The following is an 18,280-nucleotide window of genomic DNA, read 5'->3' on the forward strand; positions in this document are numbered from 1 at the left end:
ATGCGAGAACATTTGAAATCAAAACTGTTTGCAGAGATTTGAAATAAAAAAATATGGAGAATTCGCGTTTTACTACAACAAGATTAACTGAGCTTAATTATAGACGAGAAGATTGTTGGAGATAAAAAAAAACAGCGGTTGTATATTAAGTCGGTTGGTTGGGGTTTTCTAGAAGAATTGAAAATAACTCTAGAAATTCATACATAATAATAACATTACAAATCAACTAGTTTAAAATAAGATGTTACCACAAATTTTAAAGTGCTTTTTTCGCTCCAAAGATCTTCCAACACAAACTCAACATTAGCTCTCACTTGATTTTTTTTGTAAGAAATGAAATGAAATGTAAGAGCATCTCCAATCACAACTTTAAACGTCATATTTCTTCACTCTCAACTTTATAAATGGAGTAATCTCCAATCATTCATTACTTTATCTTTATATATAAAGTCATCTAATATATTACTTTATATATGAAGTCGAACTATGCATATAAAGCAAAAATTATTTTATTTATAAAATGAAATAATGAATCGAAATGGAATAAAAATATAAACTGAAAAAAGTCAAAAATAGAGATGAAATTGTTTTATTTATAGAATTGTGATTAGAGACGGCCTAAATGACCTACCTAGGTGATGCGGGTGATCAGATATGATCTTTCCGGCAATATTAGTTTTTTTTTAAGGACTCCGATAATACCAGTCCATAAAGTTTAGATGGGATTTTACTATTTTTAGTTTCTAGGTTTTGTTTTACATGGTAAACTGTGCAAACCCCAAATTGCGATATTATAAAATCCCCTTTTTCACCCACAAATATACACACATGTTCTATTTTGCACATATATGTAGTTAAATGATAGACGTCTAATGGTTAGAAAATGATGGACGTGAGAAATTAAGGGGCCGTTGGAGTAAATTTAAATAAAGTATTTCTTACTTAAAATAAAAAAATAAAGAAGTGGACTATGAGTGAGAAATAAAGTAAGATTTATAAGTGATTAAATTTTCTGAAAAAGAAGTAGAAATCCTGAAATAAAAGATAAAATTCTCAGTTTCTTATAAATATTTTTGACTTTTTACATAAACGAGTCAACAAAAATAGAAACCGACTCTTATCAAAAAAAGCGAGATCCCTCCTCCCCAAACACTAAGATCACGAAACTTTTTTTATTTCTACAATAGATTATATACAAATAAGAGTAAAAAGAAAGTATTTTAAAAAAAAATAGGAGAAATAAAAACAGACAAACATACGAATTTCCTTTACAGCTTAATAACAAATGATACTTCCACTGTTCCATCCATTTTTGTATTTTTTTAATATTCTCACAGTTCTATATATATCAATAATTTTAAAAATAATACTTTTTTATAATTTGAAAATCTATTGCCCACTACTAATCCCATCATTTTATATATATTTCTTATTATACATTTTCCAACTTACGAGTATCCTGCATAAATAATTGTGGGGATGGAATCAGGAAGAGAGTAATCCTCCTGTTTATATGGGCTCGGCATGCATTCTAATATTCTCATAAAATATAGTCTGTTAAATTATTTTGAATTTTTTTCTTCTGAATATAATTACTATTGAAACTTTTATAAAAAAAAAAGTTTCAAAAAAAAGTTATGAAATCATGTTTTATATATGTCTTAAAATACTTGTCGAGTAATGTAAAAAAGCGATGAGATGGAGGCGTATAATTTATGTAAAATGAAAAAAAATAAAGGACAAATGAAAAACAGTGAAAGGAGATGATACATTTGACCAACTGCACAACTCCTACGTGGAAAGCTATCTGCTGACGCCTGTATTTTTCAACTCACACTTTGACCATCTTCATCTCACTAACATACGCCTCTGGCGCATTACGCACCATGCGTATTCAAGCCCCACTCCTCTTCTCTCATCTACTTTAACACTTAAAAACACAACCCCGTTGACTGTCATTACAAATCTATACTTACACAAACACATTTGTATGACTACAGTTAAAGCAAAAGAGATCAAACAGATTGCTCTGTTTTGACTCCTTTGGAACCCCTTTTACTCTGCTGGTTTATCTGCAACTTACAATCTGGTAATTTCCTCACTTGGGTTTTCTAATCTGCGCGTTCTTGTGCTTAAAGTTGCAATCTTTATTCAAAATGATGAGACCTGGGCTTTTCAAGATTCTGGGTTTGCAAGCTTAATCTTTGTTTTCTGTGGTTTATTTGTTGTATTATGGTTATATAAATGATGGGGTTTGTTGATATGCTTGAGATCTGTCTGTATAGGTGAGTTTCTTGATCTTTTTCAGCTAAAATTAGGGTTTTCTTGAAGATTGATGGTTTTAAAATATGTTTTTTTTGGGCTGGAAAGGTTGAAACTTTGGGGTTTGTGGGGGTAAGAGATTTGGTTGATTGAAGAGGTTGGTTGGTTTTATTGTTTTATGATCTTTGTGGAGTGGTTTTTATATTTAGTGTTAGAAAGATGAAGAGATTGAAGTCAAGTGATGATATCTCTTCTTATGGGGATAAGGGTAGTAGTAAAGATTGGGGAAGAAGGGATGATGATGTGAACTTGCATCGTTCCTTGTCTAATCGAAATGTGTATTACAAGTCTGATAATGGGAAGAAAGGATTGTCTTCGTCTTCATCGAGGTATGATAGGCTTGATGATGATCGTGAGAATTCTAGATCAGTTAGGAAACGTACAGATTACGATGTGGAAAGTTATGATAGGAGAAAAGGGTATGATAGGTATAGGGATGGTGGTGAAAGAGGAATTATAAGCTCTTCGCCACGAGGAGGATATAGTGGGGATCGAATTCATCGGTCTGAGAGCTTTTCTGTGCCGAGGAGGGAGTTTCCAAAGGGTTTTAGGTCGGAGAGGGATCGACCACGAAGAGAAGGGAGTGTTTCATCTTGGAGGAGATTTGGTGCTGCTAAAGATGTTGATGAAAATGGTTCTAGGAGTGGTCATGAATTTACTAGAGGAATCAGGGTGGTATCAGATGACGCAGGGAAAGTGAAGTCCCCTGGTGGAAGCCTAGGAGAGATGGGGAGACCTAGCAGCTGGCAGTCAGTGCGGACTCCAGACCACCCTCAGGGTTTGAGAGATACGAAGTCACCATCAAGATCAAGAAGTGCAAGGTCGCCGTCGTGTTCAAAAAATGCAAGGTCGCCTTCTTGTTCAAAAAATGTAAGGTCGCCGTCTTGTTCAAAAAATGCAAAGTCGCCATCATGCTCAAAAAATGCAAAGTCACCTCCGAGGTCGAAGGATTCCGGAAGTGAGCAATCAAAAAGTGTTGAAGTGAAGAAAAGTGAAGACTTGCCTATTGAGAGTGGAGATAATAGTGAGATGGAAGAAGGGGAACTAGAACCTGATCCTGAACCAATTCCAGTAGTTGAGCACCTACCTGAAGAAGAAGCTGTTAATGAGTTAAAACCAATTCAACAGGAGTTCAGTAAGGACAATCTTATTGAAGCTAAAAGTTTGGGAGACACAGTAATATCTGAAGCAAACCTACAATTCAATCAAGGAACAGTTCATGAAGAAAAAACAGAAGCTCAAGTGTCAGAAGCTACTCATAATGTGGAAGAAAATGTTGATAACTTATCAGGTTCTCCTAACACATCTGTTCATAAAACAAGTAAAGTTGAAGTTGCAAATGCAACCACAAAAGTTGTTGAAGTTGCCAATGATCAACAGTCTCCCCTGGAGAATAGCATTTCTGCTGAGAGAGCAATTGATATCGTAAAAGAGCCATGCACTTCCAATTATGAGAAGAAGGATAACAAGGGCGTTGATCTTGAAGTAAAATCAGAAAATATTGAATTGCCTGGATTGATAGAAGGCGCTGAGGATAAAAATGTCACATCTAGAGTTGTTTTGTCATTTTTAGATGACAGAGTTGGTCAAAGTCTAAAAGACAAGGGAAAAGGTTTGGCTATTTTGCCTTCTACTGATTCTACAGAAGATGTTATAAGATCTGAATCTGAAACCTTCAAGGAAGGTCCAAGCCCAAGGGGATTTCAGTTGTTTTTTGTTGATCCTGTGAAGAAAGCTGCTGTAGCAGAGAAATCGAGTTCTAGTAAGCTGAAAGATGAGCAGATAACAACAGAACCGCTTGAACTTTCTCTAAGCTTACCAAGTGTTCTATACGCTAACAATTCCCAAAACACAATTCAAGCTACTGGTTCTCAAAATACAGTTCAAGCTGTCAGTTCTCCTAGTCATGCGAGGAGTGTTCAGTCCTTTGCTAGTAGTTTTCGGACAAGTTCTGATGCATTTACTGCATCGTTGTCTTTCTCAGGTTCTCAGACATTCACACATAACCCTAGCTGTTCCATGACAAACAATTCCTATGACAACTGTGAAAAATCAGTTGGGAGTCGCCCTATTTTTAAGGGAGTGGACCAAGTAACTCCTGCATGGCAAGGTCAATCTTCCAATGAGACAGAAAACAAAGAACAGCCCATGTATCAAAGGATATTGTCAAATGGAAATGGTCTTACGCATCATTCACAAATATCTCAAGATATTATTATTGGCCGTGTTGTTCAATTGCAGCATCAACCTGAAGAAGGAAGCTCTAAACTACCTAGAGGACTTGATCGACAATTAAGTCACAACAAACAGTTAGCAAGTGTACAGTTAAGGCATCCAACTGACGTTAGATCCCCTACACAGAGTACAGTGTCCCATGGAACTGGACCCGATTATTGGAATGAAAAGAGGCAGGTTATGAGAGATAAAGCTTCTGGTGATGTGCAAGATGAGAAACATTCATTCCTGGGGAATGGAGCTGATTTCATGGAGCCAATTATCAGCATGATAATTTCTGAGCCAATACACACAGCAGCTAGGAAATTTAATGAAATGACTAGGCAAGCTGCCTCAAGGTTAAAGGAGTCAGTTCGTGATGTTATTTTGAATCCTGGTAAGAGATCAAAGCTGCATGAGTTTCAAAAAGCACTGGAGAGGAGATCTGATATTACCTTGGAAATTCTTTTACAATCCCATCGAGCCCAACTGGAAGTCTTAGTAGCTTTAAAAACTGGTCTACAAGATTTCCTTCAGCAAAATTATGAAATATCATCTTCTGATCTGGCTGAAATATTTCTGAACTTAAGGTGCCGTAATCTCACTTGTCGCAGTCAGTTGCCTGTTGATGAATGTGATTGCAGAATTTGTGTGCAGAAGAATGGTTTTTGTAGTGCTTGCATGTGTCTAGTATGTTCAAAGTTTGACATGGCTTCTAACACCTGTAGTTGGGTCGGATGTGACGTCTGTCTTCATTGGTGCCATGCAGATTGTGGTTTACGAGAATCATATATTAGAAATGGTCACAGTGCATCTAGGGCTCAAGGAACAACAGAAATGCAGTTCCATTGTGTTGCTTGCCATCATCCTTCTGAAATGTTTGGCTTTGTAAAAGAAGTTTTTCAAAATTTTGCAAAAGAATGGACAGCTGAAACACTTTCCAAAGAACTTAATTATGTCAGAAAAATTTTCCATGCAAGTGAGGATGCTAGAGGGAGGCGGATGCACGAGCTTGCCACTCAGATGCTGACAAGGCTGGCAAACAAGTCTGATGTTCAAGAAGTTCGAAGTGGCATTATGGCATTGCTCTCAAGTAAATATTCTCACTTTTACTCTACACTTGTTTGTTGTTATGTTGGGCCGGGGCTGTTCTACTAAAACTGACTACTCCATATGCCATTATTCAAACTGTAATACTTGCTTAAGTATTCACTAGGGTTTAATGTGGTATGTATCGGTTGAGTACTATAATAGTTATTTGATAACTTCCAAATTATTTTTGGAGAAAGATCAGTTGGCTGATGTTCATTTGTAGTGCATCTAAAATTCTAAATGTTTATAAGCATCAAGTCTAAATTTGTCTCGCCTCTAGTAGAAGTTGTTCACTTGCACCAAAACCTCTATGATTATCTTTAGGGATTTTGCTCTTTCTCCTCTTCTTTACTGTATTAGTACAATTGCTTAGCAGGTTTATGCTACAAACTTCACCCTGAATTTTTTCTCTAGAACAAGACCACATAACTAAACTGTATGCATGATGTGCTCTTTTTCGAGTGGCTTGCAAGTTTGAGACTATTCTCTGTTGAAAATCAGAGGTGTAGGTTTCATGTCCCAAAGTTCTGTGTAAATTATCAGAAAGTAAACCAGATAGCTAATAAGTTGAAGTCTGTTGTTTGGTCCATGGTTAATGAGCCCGGTCAATGGGAATCGGAACCTCAAACCCATGTGCTGGTGTTTGGATTAGTAATGATGTTGCATGGAATGAGAACTTCAATTCCACTTGGAGGGTAAATCATTCCTTACACAACTCTTAGGGTACCCATTCCTCTACCCCTCATTCCCATTCCCGATTCCTATACCCACACACTATCCAAACGCCCCCTTTGATTTCATTGCGGGAGGAAGTTGTTTTCTGTAAATGTTATTGCCTATATGATTAGTTTATCGACTTGAGCATGAAAATTATGTCATATCTTCCAAAAGTTTTGTTTGCTACTTCCTTTAGTAATTGGTATTCTGCGTGATTAGAAAACAGGGCTTTGCTATGATCTTGTGGTTTCCCTGATCAATTTCAGGGCAGTAATATTTTATAGAATATATGATTATGCTTCATCTGCAATTTGTGCTTTATTATTAAATATCAACAATGGACACTCGTTTACTGTTCTGCTAATTATCATGTGTTTGCAATGGTAAAATGATAATGATGATGTTACTTTAGAAAACCAAACTAATAATGATTGGTTTTTTCTTTCATTTACAAGCACTTTGTAAGCTAAAAATGTGATGTTATGTCATTCTTTGTTTGCTTACCTTCTCTCTTGTGAACACAGAGATTAATTCTTCAGAGAGTAGCCGTCTGATTGTTCCTGGAAAAGAAAGTCTTAAAAAGAAAATGGAAGAAGGGACTAGCATTATTGCTGGATCCAGCCAAGAACCTACATGGCTGAAAGCTGCCTATTCAGATAAAGGTCCTCAACGGGAAAGATCTGCTAATTTACTTCCCAGCTTTGACTTTGAAACAAATGATAAGCATGTAGCCAGTTCGGATTTGTTGAGGCGTACTAAAAAGGAGCCTGGCTTTGATGAATTAGAAAGTATTGTAAGAATCAAGCAAGCAGAAGCCAATATGTTTCAGTCACGTGCTGATGATGCAAGAAGGGAGGCTGAAGGTCTTAAACGCATTGCGAATGCAAAGAATGAAAAAATCGAAGAAGAATACACTGGTAGAATCAGAAAGTTGCAATTGATCGAGGCCGAGGAAATCCGTAGGCAGAAATTCCTCCAGCTTCAGAATTTAGAACGAGAACACGAAGAATATTTTAATATGAAGACAAGGATGAAAACAGAAATCAAAGACTTGTTGTTGAAAATGGAAGCTGCAAAATGCAATTTTACCTTGTGAAATAGTACATCAGTGACATGTAATTTAAAAGATACACCTCTCAGTCTCTATATTCAGGTAATATTAGCCATTAGACATCGACCCTTTTGTTGTCCACCATTATAATTTCAACTAGTCAAATTTATGTAGACCTTCAGCAATGGTGGTACACCTTTCTGTGAAAGGCTTAATCGGCCAAGCAATCTTTTAATGTTTCAAGACTTGGCAAGCTATATATATCAGCCTTGTGAAGTAGAAGAATGATTTGAGAGGATGGGATAATTTCCCTGTATACATCTATCGATATATATAGCATGTATTACATAGAAGAATGGTTTGAGAGAATGGGATAATTTCCCTATACAACTATTGTATCTACACTATCTTCGTTGTAGCCAATGCCAAGGCACGATACTCTGCTAGCTTCATTGCTCGACCCGCTGTTTTCTTGAGGCCCAAACGAGTAAACCTTTAAAACAGACATAATAGCTTCTCCAGAGGTGATTTGTTCACTCTGAAATTTAGCAACCCATCAAAATACTCCCTCCATCCCAAATTAGATGAGCTCGTTTATTTTGGGCACGCATTTTAAAGTGCATTGACAGCATATTTACATTACGTATTTTTAAAATTTTATTTTTGCAAATAGAAATTTAAATATGAAGTTTTTGTTTACAAAATAAAAATTAAAAAAATAAATTTCGGAACTAGACGGTCAATACACCTTAAGTTACGTGCTAATTTTCTAATTTGGGATGGAGGGAGTATATTCTAACTCAGTGATGTTGGCTATATTGACCGACCTCCGGAGTATATTCTAACTCAGTGATGTTGGCTATATTGACCGACCTCCGAGAGACGTAATAAATTTTACCTTATAGTAATAACTTGTCCACACATTTGGTAGGAAGTTGATTAAAATTACATACAAAGGAAATATATCATTGGAATTATTTTTTCATGTAAATTCTGTAATATTTATTTATAAATTATAATATGTATTAGTTACTTCTACTAGAATTTCGCAAGGTTGAATGTATTTCTTTTATAATATATATTAATGATTTTTAACAAAGAGTTTTATAAGAAGGAAGATATAATTTTTATTTATAGTATATATTAATCACTTTTAACTATGACAACTGCAAATGCTCTTATAAAACATATTAACTGATCATTTTGCAAAATTGGAAATGCTTATGTAAATCTAGGAAGTTGAATTATTCAACTGAGATTTTATTGAATTTTAATAGATTGTATCTGATTTTAATTTTATGCATATTTTATCATTTGATAAAATATCATAGGATCTTTAGAATTTATATACAAAAATGACATCAGTCGAAATGAATTAAATATATAAAATTTAGCACTTATCATATACTTATAGACACGCATTAGACAAATTGTTTCTTAAAAATACTAGATATACAATTTTCAAGACTAGTATATAATACATACCCACAACATAATTTTATTTAGTGTATTTATATAAGATGCTTAATTATTTTGAAAGAATATGTAAATTGGGAGGAGGAAGTATTAAATAACAATAGAATAAGAATCTTTAAAAAAAACAATAGAATAAGGATAATACGTTTTGTTAAAACGGAAAACAGGAAAAGCAGATCGGCCGGCTCGAGACCCAAGAGGCATGAGCGTGTAAATACATAGGCTCACCACTACAAGACACTTTAGTCCAGCTTGTCTTGTCATCTAACTCTTATCCCCCGTCTATTTTCTCTATTTTTAGTATTTACATATAAATCTTTTCCTAACTATCTCTTTATAATAATCCACTACATCAGTATATACTTCACACCACTGGTACTACTTTTCTCTCACATTGATCCAATCTCTACTTTCCAGGGCTTTCAGATTCTGTAAGCTCTCTGAAAAACCCTTCTTTTGTTTTCAACATCTTTATGAGATTTTTTTGATTTGGGTTGGTGTAGTTTTGGTAATTCAAGTACATTTGATTGAGTATGTTGTGTTGTTGAATGTAGATCACTTTCTTGTTTCAGTTTTTCATAATTTTTGTCATAAAAATACAATCTTGTGTTTTGTTTTTTTTTTTTGATTTGGGTGGTTGTAATAATTTGAATAACTCGAGTGCATTTGATTGAGTTGTGCTGTTGAATGTAGATCTTATTCTGTTATTAATTTTTATTCATTGTTGTCATAACGATACAATCTTTATGTGTTTTTTTTGTTTGTAATCTTGTACTAATCTTGATAATTGAAGAACATTTAATGGAGTTATGTTGTGTTGTTGAATGTAGATCTTAAAGGGCAGGCAGGTATGGCGAATGGTGGAGCTTTGGATCTTACTTCTCATCTTGGTGGAAAGATTCAGAAAGATGATGTTCTTGATGCTGTTGACAAGTACACTTAATATACACTCTATCCCTGTCTGTCTTTGTGTGTGTGTGTGTGTGTGTGTGTTTTAGTGATTGTATTGTTATGTGAATTACTAGTTTGTGGGATTTTTATGTTTGTTCACTGATTGCCTGTTAGGCCAATAGTTCCAATCGCTCTTTGGAGTATGTAAACACATTGTAATCTAGTACTAATGATATGCAATAAGTAGGCTATGTTTGGTCATACATACTTTTGATTGTACAGTTTAAGGTGTTGAGTTTATTACTTTACTTGAAAAATATGATATGTAGAAGTGCTTGTGAAATTCGAAGATTGGGCCGAGTTTAACTGCAATTCAATTAATAGAATGGAGTGGATCCTGTTATCATATAGATCTTGATAAGAAAGTATCACTTTTTCATACTGATCTTTGTATACTGCAAATTGTTCGTAATATTATACATATTTCAATGCTTTTTATCATTTAAATCATTGTTGGAATTCTAGTATAGTGCTAATTTCTTGATGTTCTTCTTTTATTATTATTTTTTTGTATATTTAATAACATCTTTGTAATTATCATTCTTTTTAATACATCAGGTATGAGAAGTATCATGTTGCTTTTGGAGGGGAAGAAGAAGGGAGAAAAGCAAACTACACGGACATGGTATATCCCTTCCCTAGGAATATGGTGATTTGCATGTCTATATTCTTATTTCTAACCACTTATGCAAGAAAAAGGTTTTTCTTCTATTATTGTGTATGTTATTCATATAATAATCTTCTGCCTGGTTTTTTCCAACTGTAGAGCAGCCTTGAAAGGAGATACATGCAAGTTAGTTCTATTAATAAATTCTCAAAAAGTTTGATTTGTGTTTCAGGTTAATAAATACTATGATCTAGTCACAAGCTTTTACGAATATGGTTGGGGAGAATCATTTCATTTTGCACCCAGGTGAAATGTTATTCTCTCACGATTCTCTTGAAATCCTGTTTTTAATAAGCATATAACTGTATGTGTGCTTGTCTGTGTCGTCCGGTAATAGGTGTCTTTCAACAGCTCTGTAAAATATAACTGTACTGTGTCTGCAGATGGAAAACAGAATCTCTTCGAGAAAGCATCAAGCGGCATGAACATTTCCTTGCTCTACAACTGGGTCTTAAGCCTGGGCAGAAGGTCTTTCTACTTGCTTAACTGTAGACTGCAATTGATAAAAATTAAACATGCTGACTGATAAATATTATTCATCCCCTCCGTCCTCCAGAAATGGCTGAAAGTGCACTTCACATATATATTTTTATCTTTCCACTCAGCCTCCAACTTGGTGCAAACAAAATAGCAGTGACAACATAATTTTTGTATAAAAACGTCTGCTATTGGGTGAAATTGTCTAAGATATACTATATATGACTTCAACCACATCCTTTAATAATTCAATAATATTTGTCGTTTATTTAATATTTTTTCATAGACAATGCATTGTAACATGACCCTTTTTGTCTACTGTAGGTTCTGGATGTAGGATGCGGAATTGGTGGACCACTGAGGGAAATAGCTAGGTTCAGGTTGGTAGTAATATTATACCACGTTAATTAAGTCAGCTTTTCATGTATAAGTTATTCTTCCTTGATGGCCTGGGACACTAAAACTTAAGATAAGTAGAACCTGGAATCTTGATAAATACGATAAATTAATATTTTAAATATACTTTTCAGTCTCAACATAAAAGAGACAGCGTATATTTAAACTTGATAAATCATGAATTCCATTGGCTCCGAGGTTATTAATTTGTGATTATTTATGTTTTTGAATAAATCAATCAATATGACGAATTATTTAAGTCTTGTTATTGCACATTTTGTTAAAATCATTTGTTACTTCACTTTTTGGATTTCACGTTGTACTAAGAGCTCTATATGTTTGTATCTGTAACTCTATGTGTTCTGTTGTCTGAATATTTGGCAGTTCCACTTCCGTTACAGGGCTGAACAACAATGAATATCAGATAACAAGGGGAAAGGTAAATGTTATTAGCGTGTACAATGTTTTTTTTTAATACCCCGAATACTGTATTGCTCTGTCCATATAAAAGACCCTAGCTCATTTTTTTCTTATATCTGTTTATTGGCAGAAACTAAATCACATGGCAGAACTAGACCAGACCTGTAATTTTGTGAAGGTTAGTGGTTTGTAAAAGTATAGTTTATGTCATGCTTCAAATTATCTGTTTGTGTACTCAGTTTATGTTAAATATTAATGCAGGGAGATTTCATGAAAATGCCATTTCAAGATAATAGTTTTGATGCAGTCTATGCAATTGAAGCTACTTGCCATGCCCCTGATGCGGTACTTAAAATTAGATGACCTGATAAACCAATCACAGATAATGAAATACATCTAGTTAATATAATTGTCCATTTTTTATGCTGTACTGTAAACTCTGTTTGGGGGTTGGGGGGTTTGATCTCTTGCACCTTTTTATGACTTAAATTGCTTGTTTGACTCGAAGGTCGGGTGCTACAAAGAGATTTATAGAGTGTTAAAGCCCGGTCAATGTTTTGCTGCATATGAATGGTGCATGACTGATTCCTTTGATCCCAGCAATGCAGATCACCAAAGAATCAAGGTTCTAGTAGAGCTTAATACATACTTTGCACAGGTTATAACCATATGTCTATCTTAAACATGTGATTGTAAATTTTCATTGACAGGCTGAAATTGAGCTTGGTGATGGCCTCCCTGACATCAGGTTGACTACACAATGTATTGAAGCTTTGAAACAAGCAGGTTTTGAAGTGAGTGACAGATTTGTCTACGTTATTTATTATGTGCTGTGTGATTTGAGTGTATATAATTTGATTTATAATTTGCTCCACCCCCTTGTGAAGGTCCTATTCGAAAAAGATCTGACGATTGGCTCACCCTTACCTTGGTATTTACCTCTGGATAAAAGTCATTTCTCGCTAAGCAGTTTCAGGTTAACAGCACTTGGACGTTTTATAACAAAAAACATGGTGAGACCCAGTTTTATGCTACACCATTTTCTCTAACTTTTTCAACCTTTATCAGGAATGCTTAGTAAATATATTTTTTTTTGGTTGAATGCCAGTTTCCATTTTCCTTCCCACCATATAGAAGCAAAGTTTTCTTTTACCAATTTTCTGTATATATATTGAGATGAATCTGTTTGTGTAATTACTTTGTGTCATGATAGGTTGTTGCCTTAGAATATGTTGGAATTGCACCAAAGGGTAGCCAAAGAGTTCAAGCTTTCTTGGAGAAAGCTGCAGAGGGACTTGTTGCTGGTGGAAAGTAAGAACTATTACTATTTCAATATATATACAACTTACATATTCGTTTCTACCTAATAAACACTTCCAATGTAAAAGGGCTTTATAGCGAGTACACATACTCTTTTTGAGGGCCAGTTTTTTAACACAGTAAACTAATGGGGTATTTTGTTTTTGCTGCTCACAGGAAAGAGATATTCACACCATTGTACTTCTTCTTGGCTCGGAAGCCTCTTTCAAGTTAAATCGGTGTGCCTCTATTGAATTCTTTGTGAGGATTTCAAAGGGATAACTAGCTATGAAATTGGTGCTAGACCACTAATAGAACATCAGTGGTAGATGGTTTCAGTTTGTGAGTTGTGTTTCTTTTTTCCCGTAATAGTGTTTCATTGGTTTTCCGGGGGATGATCTGTGCATTACTTAGTTCATGTACAACACTTAAAAGTTGTTTGAGCTTTCAAGAGATGTTAGTTTTCTAAATTAATCTTTCCTGGCTTGCAAATTTTAAGATCATCGATTTTTCCTATGGGAAGCAACAGTTAATGTTTGACCAATACCAAGTATGCTATTGTGGTTACGGGCTAAACAGTTGAAGTGCATGTTAAACCGTTGGGGGATGTTTGGTCGGAATGTTGACAGTATATGTTTGGCCTCGTTTTTACAGACTAAGCACTTGATAGTGCATGTTTAGCTGGGTTTTTTCCGGCTAAACTTATGATTTACGGCCAGAATCAATTTTTAAGATTACTTCTATTTATAAGTAATAATTAATTTTGATAATTAACATTTTGTTTTGTGAATTAATTTTAATAATAAATTTTCTTTTAGATAACCCAAACAGTCTATTAAGTGATTATATTTTTCATTAAATACAATTTCAAAAATTAAAATAAGTTGATAAAAATTGTTAATATTTTCAACTTAATCATATTTTACCTTACAACAACCTATAAATTAGAAGTAAAAGTTAATATTTTCAACGCTGTTTAAATAAGCCAGTTTTGATTTCAAAAGACTGCAACAGAGTTAGTTCATCATCACCATTTACAATTTGTTTAACATCCGTTCCTACGTTAACATACACAATACTAGTCTCTAGGTGAGACAGTGGTGAGAGTTAGTTGGTTGGATGAAGTCACTTTGGAAGTTCTCCAAGCATACTTTCCCTTGTCTTGTTTTCTCTCCCAGAAAAAACCAGGTTCTTTAGGATGCGGCAGATCATGTATCTTACTACTCAGCATCACAACCACTTCTGACATACTTGGCCTGTCTTCTGGATACGCTTGAACACACAACAATCCTATCTGGATGACTCGAAATACTTCAATCACATCACCCGACTTCAAGATCACTTCATCAATTAGTCCCACAAGGTTCTCTTGTTTATAACTCATCCAGACCTATACAAAGTTTTATGATCTTTTAGTCCTGGCTTAGCATATAAGGTGGTAATGTATTCATAGCACTTACATGGCCAATGAGGTTCAGACTGTGGTCAGGATGACTGAATAATCTGTTTTTCTTTCCTGTCATGATCTCTATCAGCAAAACGCCAAAGCTATATACATCTGATTTGGTGGAGAATATTCCGTCAATGGCATACTCGGGGGACATGTAACCACTGCAGAGGTACAAAGGTAAGACCATTGCTTATCAGTCTACTAGTCTAGTTAGAGGAAACAACAGAGCTGGTAGTTGTATGAATTCTTACTATGTTCCCACGACTCGTTTTGTATTTTCTTCAGTTTGGCTTTCTTTGAAACTTCTTGCCAACCCGAAGTCTGAGATTTTTGGATTCAGTTCATTATCAAGTAATATATTACTGGCTTTGAGATCTCTGTGAATAACTCGTAACTTTGAATCCTGATGAAGATACAGGAGCCCTCTAGCAATTCCATTTATTATATTGTAGCGCTGCAACCATCCCATTGACTTGCTTGTTTGCTCATCTAGTCATAATTTCATCTGGTAAATTTCTGATATTTGACATGTGGAAAATTATACTAAATTTTCAGGAATATAAAGAGCCATACCAAAAATGAAGAAATCTAAACTTTTGTTGGGCATGTATTCGTAGATCAAAATCCTTTCCCCCTTTTCAGTGCAGCAGCCCAGAAGTGTTACAAGATTCCGGTGCTGAAGTTTGGCGATACAAGAAACTTCATTTTTGAACTCATTTAGTCCTTGACTTGAATCCTTCGAGAGCCTCTTTGCAGCTATCACTTGGCCATCGTCCAACATTCCCTAAAGGTAAGGGATCTTAAAACTTTTATTTTTATGCATTAGAAAATGGCTCAAAATACAAATTTATTATATATTTGAATGACAGCTGATGGTCGATGGATGTAGTAATTAGAACCTCAACTTTTAAGCAATTAATTAAATTTTAAGATTTGAGAATTATTTGTTATAAAAGTTTTAGTTTGTGCTCTCTTATAAACCATTTTGTAATTAAGCCTTCTACTATCTAATTGAATTCATTTTCTCTGGTAAATGTGTGTTTGCTACCCTGCTATATAAGTGATCTGAAGACAGATAATTATGTTCTGATTTAATGTGCTCTTCTTACTATGAATTGGATTTGTTTCCAAGTTGTTGATTTAATAAAAGAAAACTAGTTAGATATACTACTTTGCTGGCTCATGGGAATTTATATGAACAAACATGTTGAGATGAAGCACATTGTTGGTAACAGTATAATCACCTTGTAGACAGGTCCAAAGCCGCCTTCTCCAAGCTTATTGTCATCTGAGAAGTTATTTGTGGCTTTTGCAACTGTTGTGAACTTAAAAAGTGGCAAGTCCAAATCCTCAGTGCCATTTTTGTTCAGCCGAACATCTTCTGAACTGAATTTCACCCTTTCTGCAGAGTGAGGTGTATAATATATAACAATGGTAAAAAAGTTCACAAGTCTAAACCAATTCAAGGGTCAGCATTAGTATTTCTATCAGCTTAAGTTTATTTCGTTTCTTGACTAGAAAGGACTTATAGGCACATCTGCGATCATGGCACCTTTGCCTTCTCTTGTGTGGGTAATAGTTTCTTTTATTCACTATTTAGGTAATGTTTAAAAAAAATTAAATACCTTTTCTCTTTGCCTTTCTTTTCTTGTACATATGCAGGAATAACAAGGCAAATGGTACTGTCAGTACCCAAAAAATGGCAATGAGATCTCTCCTTTTCCATCTTTTTCCTGCATAACAGCCACATTTGTGTGAAAAAAATCAAGGAAAGTATTCAAGACTGTGTTCGTAATAAAAAAGGAGTGGATGAAATGAAAATATCAACTAATACGAGGCAAATGGTTTACTCTATTCCATTCTCACCCTGTTTTATCCGATCCAGCTGAACGTAACTAGTAGTTGGTTTTTTAATGGTTATCATTTCGCAGTAAATAGAGATATGTTAATATGTGGTTAGTAGTCCTATATACCTAGTTCAGACGTTGGCATCCTTACATAGATATCTTGTCCGTCATCGTTGTAGCCTGTGATATCAATTAGGGGAGTGAACCATAAGAAACATCCTCTGCCACCTCTTCTTTCATCTGCTGTTGCATAAGCTGCACAAGAGCAGTTCTTCAAACACAATCTCCGACAGTCATCCACATTTAAACTCATATCATACCACGAGTGTCGTGTGTCTGGTAACTTTACACCAGAGTACTTCTGAAAACCTTCTTTACTCTTACAATCTAGTTTCTTTCTGCGGACACAACCTCCAGACCAATCTAACAATCTCCATCTGTCTGGAAATCGCGGGGTAAATCCTTTCATGCATTCACATCTAGGTGACCTGTCTTTGTTACAAATACCATATGGGCCACACAGCGCATACCTATCACAGTCATTACCATGTAGAGTAAGAAAAACCATCCAATTCTCCTTCTGATAATTCCATACGTAAAATTTTGAATCACCATTCGGGTGCAACATAAAGAATGTAATTGGTGAACTGTTTGTACTGACAAGATCAATCCCATAGTGGACTTCCTCCTCGTTCAAAGTAAAGTGTATCGTAGAGATCTCATTTCGGCTATAAGTAGGATTCCCACTACTGTGGGAACCAATCCACGGCCCAGTCCTCGTCCACAACACTGAATCTTTCCACAACAGTGCCTGGGGAAAACCATTAGGATCAACTCTGTAAGAAAACCTCCCTGGAGATGGATCATCCACACTTCTCCACGACGTGTAGTACCTTTCATGACCCGTTACCAAGTTAGACCCCATCGCCATGCCTGGCAGCATAATATTTCCTGGATAGTCAAAACTCTGCCAAACAACATGATCACCCTTTTCTTCCCTACAAACAAGGTTTCCTGTATCCAGTAATTGGACAACAGGATTCTCCATATATCTAGTATTTGATGACCAAATTATCCTGTCGCCGTTTAGAACCACTATTCCATAATTGTCAACTCTTGCTGAACCAGAAAAACTAGTCACCGGAGTCTCCCTATTAGCAACCCATACAACTGTTCCATAGGCTATTTTCTTGTACCATATACCCAAGTAGTATCTGTTGGTGGAATTCCCTGGACTAAAGAATCCAAGTTCAAATTCTCCGCGGGCTGATACAATAGTACCACCGTCTCTGATGGTTTCATTTGCTCGAATAAAGTCTAGTGCATCAGCAGAGTCTAAGAGTAGAGTGAGGCAAAACAAAGTGATGATGCTGGTGCATTTCATTGTTAGCATTGCAGACACAACACTAAGTTGCTTAAATGGTTTATCTCTGAGGTTGCAAGTATTCCTGAAATTTGATTATTATTATAATCAAAGGGTCTTTTTCCTGTCAAATTAAGTTGCAACGTAAGATTGTGGAATTTTGTGTGTGTTTTGTTTTTGGTTAAATCATGGTTTTGCCACACACGCAAACATGATTTTGACAAGGCTAACACCTGGATGAATATGAGCCAAAGATACAATGAACTAAGCTTTGAATGGTTCATAGCAAAATAAAAAACTTAGTCAGCGTTAACTTGTAGGTTGGTTATTTGGTACTCCCTCTCATTTCTTTACAGTTACTATTTTGGGATGTCCCTCTCATTTCTTTACGTTACCATAAATAGTAAGTTTTTTCCATCATTACACCCACTATCTTCCCCCACTATATCATATTTAACAATAAAAACTACTATTACACCCACTACTTTACTCCACTATCTCAAATCTATTATTAAATATTGATGGGTCCCACCACTTT

General features: G+C 35.2%; 3 protein-coding genes across 3 annotated transcripts; 2 read left to right on the forward strand and 1 right to left on the reverse strand.

Moving 5' to 3' along the window:
- Window positions 1–1,962: 1,962 nt before the first annotated feature.
- Window positions 1,963–7,672, forward strand: LOC108203916 (protein OBERON 4). Its single transcript, XM_017373121.2, has 2 exons — window positions 1,963–5,629; window positions 6,870–7,672. Exons 1-2 carry the CDS (start codon window positions 2,482–2,484, stop codon window positions 7,439–7,441), a joined length of 3,720 nt encoding a protein of 1,239 aa, XP_017228610.1. The 5' UTR covers window positions 1,963–2,481; the 3' UTR covers window positions 7,442–7,672.
- Window positions 7,673–9,056: 1,384 nt separating this feature from the next.
- LOC108196395 (cycloartenol-C-24-methyltransferase-like) lies at window positions 9,057–13,556 on the forward strand. The gene is made up of 14 exons (XM_017363699.2): window positions 9,057–9,303; window positions 9,703–9,805; window positions 10,382–10,448; window positions 10,663–10,736; window positions 10,874–10,958; window positions 11,292–11,347; window positions 11,748–11,802; window positions 11,914–11,961; window positions 12,045–12,128; window positions 12,292–12,408; window positions 12,494–12,577; window positions 12,671–12,796; window positions 12,997–13,094; window positions 13,260–13,556. Exons 2-14 carry the CDS (start codon window positions 9,723–9,725, stop codon window positions 13,315–13,317), a joined length of 1,035 nt encoding a protein of 344 aa, XP_017219188.1. The 5' UTR covers window positions 9,057–9,303; window positions 9,703–9,722; the 3' UTR covers window positions 13,318–13,556.
- A 501-nt stretch (window positions 13,557–14,057) lies between these two features.
- LOC108211063 (G-type lectin S-receptor-like serine/threonine-protein kinase At4g27290) lies at window positions 14,058–17,851 on the reverse strand. The gene is made up of 7 exons (XM_017382554.2): window positions 16,506–17,851; window positions 16,158–16,265; window positions 15,777–15,934; window positions 15,106–15,316; window positions 14,784–15,021; window positions 14,543–14,693; window positions 14,058–14,472 (listed from the first exon to the last, which is right to left on the reverse strand). The coding sequence occupies exons 1-7, from the start codon at window positions 17,770–17,772 to the stop codon at window positions 14,161–14,163; spliced, it is 2,445 nt and encodes an 814-aa protein (XP_017238043.1). The 5' UTR covers window positions 17,773–17,851; the 3' UTR covers window positions 14,058–14,160.
- Window positions 17,852–18,280: the final 429 nt, after the last annotated feature.

The sequence above is a fragment of the Daucus carota genome, chromosome 1, assembly GCF_001625215.2.
Source record: "Daucus carota subsp. sativus chromosome 1, DH1 v3.0, whole genome shotgun sequence".
Taxonomy (NCBI): domain Eukaryota; kingdom Viridiplantae; phylum Streptophyta; class Magnoliopsida; order Apiales; family Apiaceae; genus Daucus; species Daucus carota.

Bases quoted from the DNA above. Each gene is read 5' to 3' on its own strand.
- LOC108203916 (XM_017373121.2), top strand. From the start codon at position 2,482: ATGAAGAGATTGAAGTCAAGTGATGATATCTCTTCTTATGGGGATAAG. The intron at 5,630-6,869 runs GTAAATATTCTC...TTGTGAACACAG, and splicing joins CATTATGGCATTGCTCTCAA to AGATTAATTCTTCAGAGAGT.
- LOC108196395 (XM_017363699.2), top strand. From the start codon at position 9,723: ATGGCGAATGGTGGAGCTTTGGATCTTACTTCTCATCTTGGTGGAAAG. The intron at 11,962-12,044 runs GTTAGTGGTTTG...ATATTAATGCAG, and splicing joins AGACCTGTAATTTTGTGAAG to GGAGATTTCATGAAAATGCC. The intron at 12,578-12,670 runs GTGAGTGACAGA...CCCCTTGTGAAG, and splicing joins TGAAACAAGCAGGTTTTGAA to GTCCTATTCGAAAAAGATCT.
- LOC108211063 (XM_017382554.2), bottom strand. From the start codon at position 17,772: ATGCTAACAATGAAATGCACCAGCATCATCACTTTGTTTTGCCTCACT. The intron at 16,266-16,505 runs GTATATAGGACT...GCTGTTATGCAG, and splicing joins GATGCCAACGTCTGAACTAG to GAAAAAGATGGAAAAGGAGA. The intron at 15,935-16,157 runs GTATTTAATTTT...CTCACTCTGCAG, and splicing joins AAGAAAGGCAAAGAGAAAAG to AAAGGGTGAAATTCAGTTCA.